This window comes from Rhinoraja longicauda, chromosome 32, assembly GCF_053455715.1.
Source record: "Rhinoraja longicauda isolate Sanriku21f chromosome 32, sRhiLon1.1, whole genome shotgun sequence".
Taxonomy (NCBI): domain Eukaryota; kingdom Metazoa; phylum Chordata; class Chondrichthyes; order Rajiformes; family Arhynchobatidae; genus Rhinoraja; species Rhinoraja longicauda.
In genome coordinates, this window is record NC_135984.1 from 6,081,443 (window position 1) to 6,093,667 (window position 12,225).

Genomic DNA, 12,225 nt, shown 5'->3' on the forward strand with positions numbered 1-12,225 from the left:
GGGCCGAATGACCTACTCCTGCACATATTGTCTATTGTCTATAACTCAGCAGGTCAGGCAGCATCTCTGCAGAGAAGGAATGGGTGACATTTCAGTCTGAAGAAGGGTCTCGACCCGAAACGTCACCCTTTCCTTCTCTCCAGAGAAGCTGCCTGACCCGCTGAGTTACTCCAGCATTTTGTGTCTACCAGGTATGTCGGTTAATTGGCTTGGCGTATGTGTAAATTGTCCCTAGTGTGTGTAGGGCAGCGTTAATGTGCGGGGATCGCTGGTTGATGCGGGCTCGGTGGGCCGAAGGGCCTGTTTCCGCGCTGTATCTCTAAAACTAAAAGCGGGCACCTACGCCAGTGCCGGGAGAACCTCAGCCCGCGACCTACTGACTCAGATACCAGGGAAAGGAGCAGCGTTAGGGATCAGAGTCAAGTCCTCGGCAGAAGGAGCAAGATGCATGTTGAAATGCAATGCTAATGGGAGGTTGTTCACAGGTATCTCACGGCAGCTGTCAGCAGATCTCACACTTGTCACAATGACAACAAAAAATTCAGCCGCACAATGGGAAGAGGGTAAGCGACTGATTAAAATTACAGGTCCGTCTTGCTGTGTGCTGGAACATTCTCCCACGCTGTACAGTAGCAGAATCTGCCCACTCAGTTCCCAACTTGGCAATCTGCCAAGCTCACAAGACTGTGAAGAGGAGAAAGCAAAACTCACACCCTTCATCTCGGTTCCAAACCAGCTTGCAACACAGTCAGGAGAACAACTGGTCGCTTTGATATCGGGGCAAGTGGCTGCGGGTTTAGTTTAGTTCAGTTTACAAGTACAGCACGGAAACAGGCCCTTCAGCCCACCGAACAGCGATCATCCCGTACACGAGCACTATCCTACACACACTGGGGGCAATTAAAGATAGCGGAGTCAGGGGGTATGGGGAGAAGGCAGGAACGGGGTACTGATTGTGAATGATCAGCCATGAACACATTGAATGGCGGTGCTGGCTCGAAGGGCCGAATGGCCTCCTCCTGCACCTATTGTCTATTAACAATTTTACCGAAGCCAATTAACCTACAAACCTGCACGCCTTTGGAGTGTGGGAGGTAACCCAAGCACCCGGTGAAAACCCACCCGGTCACAGGGAGAACGTGCAAACTCCACGCAGGCAGCACCCTCAGTCAGGATCGAACCCGTGACTCTGGCATTGCAAGGCAGCAGCTGTACCGCTGCGCCACCGTGTCGCCCGGCAGAGGGTGACTTCACCCTTACATCCAAACTGGTCTCCCGGTGGACGAGCACTTCAACTCCCCCTCCCATTCCCAGTCTGACCTTTCTGTCATGGGCCTCCTCCAGTGCCATAGTGAGGCCCAACGGAAATTGGAGGAACAGCACCTCATATTTCGCCTGGGCAGCTTGCAGCCCAGTGGTATGAACATCGACTTCTCCAACTTTAGATAGTTCCTCTGTACCTCTCTTCCCCTCCTCCTTCCCAGATTTCCCACTGTCTCCCTGTCTCCACCTATATCCTTCCTTTCTCCCGCCCCCCTAACATCAGTCTGAAGAAGGGTCTCGACCCGAAACGTCACCCATTCCTTCTCTCCCGAGATGCTGCCTGACCTGCTGAGTTACTCCAGCATTTTGTGAATAAATACCTTCGATTTGTACCAGCATCTGCAGTTATTTTCTTATATCACCCTTACCTCTGGTTCTTGATTTCCCTACTCTGGGTAAAAGACGCTGGGCATTTACCCCCTTTACCCGATCTGTTCCTCTCATGATCTTATTCACCTCTCAGCCTCCTGGTTGCCTAAAGTGTACGGAGTGTGGGCAGGGAGAGACAATGGAGTTGTGGGAAGTCAGCTATTCATGGCGCAATTAAGAAGCAGAGATACGAGGGTTTAAAAGACTAGAATCTCCAGTAGATGTTTAACCAGAAAAGAGAGACACATGTGATCATAACCTAGCTCGCTTAGCATTAATTTTAGTTCTAAACTAAACTATTGAAAATGGACCTTACACCAGAGTGTAAAGTTCCCAAGTCCAGTGTTGGGTCAATTCAGCCAGGCATGTCCCGACACAAAATGTGTAGGAAAGAGCTGCAGCTGCTGGTTTACAGCGAAGATAGCCACAAAATGCTGGAGTAACTCAGCGGCCTTGGCAGCATCTCTGGAGCAAATAGGCGTCGCTTTGGGTCAAGACCCTTCTCCACTCAGTCTGAAGAAGGGTTCTGACCCAAAACGTCACCCATTCCCTTTTCTCCGGAGGTGCTGCCTGTCCCGCTGAGTTACTCCAGCACGTTGTGTCTAACGTCCCACTACATGTCACTCTTTTACCATCAATGCAAATTCCACAAAGGACTCGCATCATTATATAAAGCACAGCACGGTGGCGCGGCGGGTAAAGTTGCTGCCTCGCAGCGCCAGAGACCCGGGTTCGATCCTGACCTCAGGTGCAGCCTGTGTGGGGTTTGTACGTTCTCCCCGTGACCACGTGGGTTTTCCCACATTCCAAAGACGTGTGGGCCGTGTGGAATAGTTGGCCTGTAAGTTGCCCCTAGTGCGCATGGAATGACAATAGACAATAGAGTGGATGGGAAAGATTGAAAATATGGAACCAGTGTGAATGGATGATCAAAGGTCGGTGTGGACTCGGTGAGATGAAGTGATGGTTTCTCTAAAACCAAACCCCTGCTTCCTCTGGCCCCACACCCACAGTACCACCCCCCACCTGTTGACCTCACAGCCAATACCACCAATCACCTCCCATCCCAACTGCTCATCATGCCATGCTCCAATTCACCACCCTCCCTCCCCCACGCCCCCAGTCACTGACTGCTTCTCCCTTCCCCCCCACCTCCTCCACCAACCCACCTCTCCAAACGTCACTAATTTCCAGCCAGACAAAACCTAACAACCAGGCCTTGAGTGTAAAGTGCCACAAAGCGTAACCACTGCCTCTCTCCACCCATCCCGATGAAGACTCAGACCTATCGTCACTCTTCATACAGGTCCACCACCTATTTTCCTTTAATCCAGATAAAATAATGAGAGCTCACTTGAAATCTCCCCTGGAAGTCCACCCCCTTACCCCCCCCCCACCCCCCTCACCCCCCGTCCACCCCCACAAAGATGTGTCGGAAAATCGGTGGTGGACCTACAGCAGATAAAATGCATAGAAACATAGAAACATAGAAAATAGGTGCAGGAGTAGGCCATTCGGCCCTTCGAGCCTGCACCGCCATTCAATATGATCATGGCTGATCATCCAGCTCAGTATCCCGTACCTGCCTTCTCTCCATACCCCCTGATCCCTTTAGCCACAAGGGCCACATCTAACTCCCTCTTAAATATAGCCAATGAACTGGCCTCAACTACCTTCTGTGGCAGAGAATTCCACGGATTCACCACTCTGTGTGTGAAAAAAAACTTTCTCATCTCGGTCCTAAAAGACTTCCCCCTTATCCTTAAACTGTGACCCCTTGTTCTGGACTTCCCCAACATCGGGAACAATCTTCCTACATCTAGCCTGTCCAACCCCTTAAGAATTTTGTAAGTTTCTATAAGATCCCCCCTCAATCTTCTAAATTCCAGCGAGTACAAGCCGAGTCTATCCAGTCTTTCTTCATATGAAAGTCCTGCCATCCCAGGAATCAATCTGGTGAATCTGGTGAATCTTCTCTGTATATAACGGTGATACTGGAGCGGCGAAGGTTTGTAACGCCTCCAGCAGCAGTCCCAGGAACCAAACAGCCATTGGCACAAGAGCAAACGACCACATGGAAAACCCACCACAGCACATTGCAATTTCTGGACCCAGAATGTCGTCTCGATGCTGAAAAGTAGGAGCTTTGCTTTTTCAAAATCACCAAGGTCAATAAGCAGGGATTTTAATTATTTTTAATCATCAAAGGCTGTGAAACCTGCCACTGACTGGCTGATTCACACATTCCCAGCAAACTCAGGCTAGGTTCCAACTCAGCTTGCAAAAGATCCAGAGCCAAGATCCAGTCAGCCTCTGAATCCACGAGTCTGAGACTAGCTGTTCAACGACAGTCACTGCCAGACAGCGAACCTTGAGATCAATTTACAACAAAGGAGCTCAGTGTTTAAAAAAAAATGTGGATTATTGTATAGACAATAGACAATAGGTGCAGGAGGAGGCCAATCGGCCCTTCGAGCCAGCACCGCCATTCAATGTGATCATGGCTGATCATTCTCAATCAGTACCCCGTTCCTGCCTTCTCCCCATACTCCACTATCCTTAAGAGCTCTATCTAGCTCTCTCTTGAATGCATTCAGAGAATTGGCCTCCACTGCCTTCTGAGGCAGAGAATTCCACAGATTCACAACTCTCTGACTGAAAAAGTTTTTCCTCATCTCAGTTCTAAATGGCCTACCCCTTATTCTTAAACTGTGGCCCCTTGTTCTGGACTCCCCCAACATTGGGAACATGTTTCCTGCCTCTAACGTGTCCAACCCCTTAATAATCTTATACGTTTCGATAAGATCTCCTCTCATCCTTCTAAATTCCAGCGTATACAAGCCAAGAATTGTATTTACATTTCTGAGAAACCAGCTTTTGCTTTCCATTCCTAACCATCCTTAACCTGTGATGGTAGGAACTGCAGACGCTGGTTTATACCGAAGATAGACACAAAGTGCTGGAGCAACATGGCGGGTCGGGCAGCATCTCTGGAGAAAAAGGACGGGTGATGTTTCGGGTCGGAACCCTTCTTCAGACCGAAAGTAGAGGGGGGGGAGGGGTAACTTCTCCCCGTAAACCCATCAATTCTATCTACCGCCCACCTACATTGGACGCGATGCACAGTGGCCAATGAACCTAACAGCCCATGTGACCTCAGGACGTGGGAGGGAACTGGAGCACTTGGAGCAGATCCACACAGCCAGAGGGAGAACGTGGAAACTCCACGCACACAAAGACTCCACTGTTGGGATCGAACTTGGGTCGCTGGAGCAGGAAGGCAGCAGCACTACCTGATGCATCACCGCATGGCTTCCTCTGGAACGTCAGAGGTTGAGGATAGACTCGATAGAAGTATATTAAACATTATGAGACCATAGATAGAGTGGACAGTTGGAACATTTTTCCCCTGGGTGGAATTGTTCAGCACCAGCAGGCATATCTGTTCCTATTAAATCTTGTCCCTGAGTTCCAGAGACCCGGGTTCGATCCTGACTATGGCCGCTGTTTTCATGGAGTTTTTACGTTCTCCCTGTGACCGCGTGGGTTTTCCCCGGGTGCTCCGGTTCCATCCCACAATCCAAAACGTACTGGTTTGAAAAAATAAGGCCCAGAATGTGGGCGGGGGATTAACTGTAATTGTGGGTGCTCAGATTCTAGATTATCATGTCCTTGCCTGTACGTATTACGGCATTAGGTTCAACTGTGGAGTGGAATAGGCTCAGACATGTAATATAACTTGATGATATCAGACAGTGATCAACCCTGGTGTAACTACACTCCAAAAGGAGTCGGTAACTCTTCAGAAAATAAGTTCATAAGCAGAATTAGGCCATTCGGCCCATCAAGTCTACTCCACCATTCAATCACGGCTGATCTATCTTTCCCTCTCAACCCCACTCACCTGCCTTCGCCCCATAACCCCTAACACCCGTACTAATCAAGAAACTGTCAATCTCCGCCTTAAAAATATCCATTGACTTGGCCTCCACAGCCTTCTGTGGCAATGAATTCCACACATTCACCACCCTCTGACGAAAGGAATTCCTTCTCATCCCCTTTCTAAAGGTACGTACTTTTATTCTGAGACTATGGGCTCTCCCATCAGTGGAAACATCCTCCCCACACCCACTCTATCCAGGCCTTTTCACTATTCGGTAGATTTCAAAGAGGTCCCCCCTCATCCTTCTAAGCACCAGCGAGTACAGGCCCAGTGCCTTCAAACGCAAAATGACGTAGAACAGGGTGTGATTCCATCTCGCTTCACCCACACATGGCTCTAACTGGGACAGGCTGTTCTCACTGATGTAATGTCTGCTAAATTAGTCATGGATTGGACTCAGGGACGGCGATGGGTCCCTAGGGCAAGTGACAGGGTCTTAGAGTTTGGAAACAGGACTTTCAGCCCAACTTGTCCATACCGACCAAGATGCCCAAAGCACACTAGTCCTATTTGTCCTCATTTGGCCAATATCCCTGGAAACCTTCACCATATTCTGTTGTGCTGCTGCAAGTAAGAATTTTATTGTTGTATCTGGAATGTACGGCAATAAAACACTCGTGACTCTTGAACCTTTGCTATCCATGTACACGCAGTCAGAGATTTTTTTAAAGAAACTTACACTTTCTTACTGAGCAGCAACCCATCCTGGGCCCACTTGAGGTATCTCGTCGGCTCGTGCTGCTGGCTGAAGAGGAGCTCATCAAACACGTTGACAAAGGCGAGGTGGCAGTGTTGCAGATAACACTCGGGGGGCATCTTGCACCAGTCGAACGCCATCTCACCTGAAAGGGTTGGGAAAGTGAATGGAATGCGTCAAACACCAACAGGATGCAAAGTGCAACAGCTTCAGTCTTCATCACCAGAGTCATAGTTGGATCGGGCTCCGATCCAAAAAGGCCGAGCGCGTGGACCGGACGCGGCCTGTAACTACACGAAGCGGTGGAGCACTTAACAACAATAGGCAATAGGTACAGGAGTAGGCCATTCGGCCCTTCGAGCCAGCACCGCCATTCAATGTGATCATGGCTGATCATTCTCAATCAGTACCCCGTTCCTGCCTTCTCCCCATACCCCCTGACTCCGCTATCCTTAAGAGCTCTATCTAACAAAATCAGTGTACAAAACGATGAGAGGAATTGATTGGGTAAACGCGCAGGGTGTCTTGCCCAGAGTCGGGGAATCATGAACCCGAGGACATAGGTTTAAGGTGAGGGAGGAAAGATTTAATAGGAACCCCAGGGGTAACCTTTTTCACACCGAGGGTGGTGGGTGTATGGAACGAGCTGCTGGGGGAGGTAGTTGAGGCAGGCACTATCTCAACATTTAAGAAACATTTAGACAGGTATATGGATAGGACAGGTTTGGAGGGATATGTGCCAAATACAGGCAGGTGGGACTAGTGTACATGGGACATGTAGGTCAGTGTGGCCAAGTTGGGCCGAAGGGCCTGTTTCCATGCTGTATGACTATGATTCTATAACAAACTGGGAGTTGAAATTGGCACCAAATCTGGCGACTCTGTATACTGTCTAAATGTACTACTGCTATGCACTTGTAATGTATCCGGGATGTTTAGCTAAGATGTATGTAAGTGCTTATGTATAGTGATACCTGATACCCTGGAAATAGGGTAGTAAAGAAGGCAATCTGTATGTTTGCCTTAATAGCCCAAGGCATTGGGTATAGGAGTTGGGATGTCATTTTTCAGCTGAACAAAACATTGGTCAGGCCACACTTGGAGTACTGTGTACAGTCCTAGTCACCACACAATGGGAAGGATGTGGTGAGATTAGAAAGAATGCAGAAGAAATTCACCGGCATGTTGTGTAGGAAGGAACGGCAGATGCTGGTTTACACCGAAGATAGACACGAAAAGCTGGAGTAACTCAGCAGGACAGGCAGCATCTCTGGAGAGAAGGAATGGGTGACATTGCGGGTCGAGACCCTTCTTCAGACTGAAGGTCCATGTGAATTTGAGTGCAGGAGCGAAATTAGTAGTGAAGTCAATGAAGTCCGTGAGTTCTGCATGGATGTAGGATGTAGCCCCGATGCAGTCATCACTGTAGCAGAGAGAGACTTCAGGGATAGGGCCAGTGCATGCCTGGAACAAGGATTGCTCGATGGACCCAGGTTTTTCACACAGTGGGTGAAGAGTATGTGGAATGAGCTGCAAGAAGAGGTGGGTGAGGCCAATACCATTATAACGTCCAAAAGGCATTTATCGGAGCGTATACTTTGCAATTTAACCGCATTTAAAGAGCCACTCTGGGCCTGGCAAATGATGGGAAAAGCAGCCAACATCGAAACTGTACAATATCTGATGTTTGGAAGAGATCTCAGAAAGTAAAATAACACTCACCGATTGATATTGAAGACTTCATGGCCACCGTTTTCTGCAAGTAGAATTTTTAAAAAAAGTTTACGGTCTTCACTTCTGCTCCCTGTAACAATCAAATCTCCAACACGAAAGGACCCCGACTCAAAACTTCACATATCCATGTTCTCCAGCGATGCTGCCTGACCCACTGAGTTGCTCGAAGGTAGACACAAAATGATGGAGTAACTCAGCGGGTCATGTAGCATCTCGGGAGAGAAGGAATGGGTCAATCGAAGGTAGACACACAATGCTGGAGTAACTCAGCGGGTCATGCAGCATTAGGGTTAGAATACCGTGCATTATGATGACCCGCCGAGATACTCCAGCATTGTGTGTCTACCTTCGATTTTAACCAGCATCTGCAGTTTTTTTCCTACCACTGAGTTACTCCATCACTTTGTCTCCTGTGGCATCCCTCTGTGAAAACCAGCATCTGCAATTCCTATCTGTCCTCACCCAAGATTTATTCTTCCACCAGCAACACAAAACCAGGCTGCTATGTGTGATCCCTGGTGGTGAGGAAGATGCTGATTTTCTCAACAGTGATGCACTTCAAAAGCCGGACTCCCAAGGTTGCAAGGGATAATGGGAGACACAAGGGACCTCAAGGAGCAAATACAGGTCCACCTTATTTTTAACGAGCACATTCTGACAAGTCTACGAACAATTCATGCTATAAGCTATAGGTATACAGCATGGAAACAGGCCCTTCAGCTCACCGAGTCCACGCCGACCAGCGATTACCCATACGCTAGTTCTATTCTATACACTACGGACAATTTACAGAAGCCAATTGACCTAGAAACCTGCACATCTGTGGAAGAAAATCTGAGCACCCGGGGAAACCCCACGCAGTCACGGGGAGAACGTGCAAACTGCCTGCAGACAACACCCGCAGTCAGGATCGAACCCAGGTCCCTGGCGCTGTAAGGCAGCAACTCTACCGCTGTGCCACCGTGCTGCCCCAACTTGCTGTTACAACACAGTGCTCCACAGAAGTGGACACACAAAAGCAGTAAAGTAGGTTTATTTTTATAAAGGGTGGTTTGCAAGAGCAGGAAGGAACTGAAGTGCTTTAGAGCAGCACCCACAGAGCTTTGGCCTCAGGTTAAAGGTACGGTCATCACTTGTGGAACAACTGCCTGGCAGCACAGTGGCGCAGCGGTGGATTAATACATGTGTCAGGGATTATGGGGAGAAGGCAGGAGAATGGGGTTAGATGGGAGAGATAGATCAGCTATGATTGAATGGCGGAGTAGTCTTGATGGATCGAATGGCCTAATTCTGCTCCTAAAACTTATGAACTTATGAGCTGCTTCCTCACAGCGTCAGGGACCCAGGTTCAATCCTTTCCTCACAGCGTCAGGGACCCAGGTTCAATCCTGAGCCCGGGTGCTGTCGGCATGCAGTTTACATGTTCTCCCTGTGACCACATTGTTTTCTTCAGGGTGCTCCGGTTTTCTCCCACATCCCAAGACGTGCAGGTTTGTAGGTTAATTGGCTTCTGTAAATTGTCCCTGGTGTGTAGGATAGAACTAGTGTACGGGTGATTGATGTGCAAGTAGGAACTGCAGATGCTGGTTTAAACCGAAGATAGACACAAAAAGCTGAAGAAGGGTCTCGACCCAAAACGTCACCCATTCCTTCTCTCCAGAGATGCTGCCTGTCCCGCTGAGTTACTCAAGCTTTTTGTGTTTATCTACGAGTGATTGATGGTCGGCATGGACTCAGTGGACTGAAGGGCCCGTTTCCACGCTGTATCTCTAAACTAAAGCATTGGAAGGTCAAACCGTATTCCACTACCAGTCACATCTTCCCATTCCCTCCCCTCCCACCTTTCCGCTGTCTGCAGAGACCAATCCCTCCGCAATCCCTCAGTTCCCTCACCCCTTCCCACCCAAGCCACCCCCTCCCCAGGTACATTCCCCTGCAACCGCCAGAGTCTCGACCTGAAACGTCACCCATTCCTTCTCTCCAGAAATGCTGCCTGTCCCGCTGAGTTACTCCAGCATTTTGTGTCTACCAAGGACCTATTTATTCCTACATTTTGTTTTCTGTTAACACAGAACAGGACAGTACAGCACAAGAACAAGCCCTTCGGCCCACATACTGTGCTGAACATGATCAGAAAACCAACTCTTATTTGCTTGCACATAATCCATATCCCTCCATATCCATGTGCCTATACAAATATCTCTTAAATACCACTATTGTACCTGCCTCCACCACCACCCTTGGCAACATGTTCCAGTCACCTACCACCACTCTCTGTGTAACAAAAACTTGCAGCGCACATCCCCTTTAAACTTAGCCCCTCCGGCCTTTAATCTATGCCCTCTCATATTTAATCCTGGTAATCGGTTCACGTGACAATAAACTAAACTGAACTGAGGTTCTGACTGACTACCAACTCCCAACCCACACATGTACATTCCCCAAATTCCCCGTACTCTAATCCTGTCCATCATAAGATCATAAGCGATAGGTGTAGAATTAGGCCATTTGGCCCATCAAGTCTATTCTGCCATTCAATCATGGCTGATCTATCTCTCTCTCCTAACTCCTGCCTTCTCCCCATAACCTCTGACACCTGCACTAATCAAAAATCTATCTCTGCCTGAAATATATCCACTGGCTTGGCCTCCACAGCCTTCTGTGTCAAAGAATTCCACAGATTTACCGCCCTCTGACCAAATAAATTCCCCCCCATTTCCTTCCTGAAAGAACGTCCTTTAATTCTGAGGCTATGACCTCTAGTCCTACTCTCCCACTAGTGGAAACATCCTCTCCACTTTGTAAACCTTACCGAAAGCCTTCACTAAATTTGAATACATCACTTCCATTCGTGTTCCCTCACCCCCGCCACCTCAAAAAACACTAACAGATTGGTCAAACATCATTTCCCTCAAAGAATCCATGCACTCTGCTCAATTATATTATTTTCCAAGTGCCTTACACTTGTGATGGAGGCAATGTGACAGCAAATTCCCTCCCCAACCACACACACACAAAGATGACAATGTAATCATATGATTCAAGTTAGGAAGCAAATCACAGCAACAAAAAAAGCAGCACGCTTTTAAAACGTGGCGATTTCACTCTCTTTAAAACTAGGCTTTTATATATCATCTCAACCCTTTCCTTAAAAAAAAAGGTTTAAAGAAAGGGGGATTCCTTGAAACAGGAGTCACAACTGCCTTCGTCCCTTATTGAACTATTCAGATTACCTTGAACAGATGGGTGACTCGATGCAGCGACTTTCAGACAGGGAGGGAGAGGAGGGGTGTTGAGATGATGTACAAAAGCCTAGTTTTAGAGAGAGTGAAATCGCCACGTTTTATGGTTTAGCTGCAATCTGGAGCAACAGCAGTGGAGGAGAGGAAGGACGAACGGTGGGAAACATGCAGGAAAGCAGGTATCCTCTCTCCTAACACCTCTGCCCTTCCTTATACCGGTCACCCCATGCATGCCATGCCTACCACCCGCTACAGTGAATGTATCGCCCGGAGTGGGGGTTGATACAAATGTGGCTCCAGCAGGCAGCGACCTATCTCCCTCACCTTGTCAATGTGAATCCCGACCACCGCTGTATCTCAGTGTGTGTGTGTCTCTGTCTGTCTGTCTCTCTCTCTCTCCCTCTGCGGCGATCCCACTAAAGCAAGAGAGGGAGAGAGGGAAGGAGGGAGGGAGAGGGTGAAAATAGAAAGACACACACCACTGGCAAACTGAACCTAACACTATCGCGAGCTTTGAGTGCTTCCGCAAAAGAAATTAAAAGAACATCGTACCAACCAAAATTGACCACAAAGTTGAAATATTTCCCCCAATATTTTGCAATGCTGCAATCTGCACCGTTGAGTGTTAATTTTACAACCTGGATTCACAGATCTAATCGCGGTTTACAAACTGAAATGCGATTTCCCACTGGTTCTCGCCCCGCCTCAAACTAAAACGTGCTGTACAACGAGAGGAGGTGCATTGTCACTTTGACAAGTGCATTGTCACTTTGAGAGATTTTGTGGTCAGTTATGGTCAACAATGTCCGCAAGGGCAATCTATAATTTCAGCAAAAAGAGTGCGATTTGTTTGGGAATTTAATTTTTAACACAACCCAATTTTGCAATGTAAGCAAACTTCTTTGGACTGGCTTTGA

The 12,225-nt window shown here is 48.2% G+C and overlaps 1 protein-coding gene across 4 annotated transcripts in view; it reads right to left on the minus strand.

Moving 5' to 3' along the window:
• LOC144608787 (E3 ubiquitin-protein ligase DZIP3-like) overlaps positions 1 to 11,885 on the minus strand; it is a 72,473-nt gene extending 60,588 nt beyond the window's left edge. For 2 of the 4 annotated variants that reach the window (XM_078426885.1, XM_078426884.1), the window contains exons 1-3: positions 11,633 to 11,779; positions 8,055 to 8,088; positions 6,315 to 6,477 (exon numbers count right to left, since the gene is read on the minus strand). In XM_078426885.1, the coding sequence (XP_078283011.1) occupies positions 6,315 to 6,477; positions 8,055 to 8,076 (185 nt within the window). In that variant the 5' untranslated portion in view covers positions 8,077 to 8,088; positions 11,633 to 11,779. Of the gene's footprint in view, positions 1 to 6,314; positions 6,478 to 8,054; positions 8,089 to 11,632; positions 11,780 to 11,860 lie in introns of those variants that run through there. The other 2 variants (XM_078426883.1, XM_078426882.1) reach the window with 2 other exon arrangements.
• Between the last annotated feature and the right edge of the window lie 340 nt (positions 11,886 to 12,225).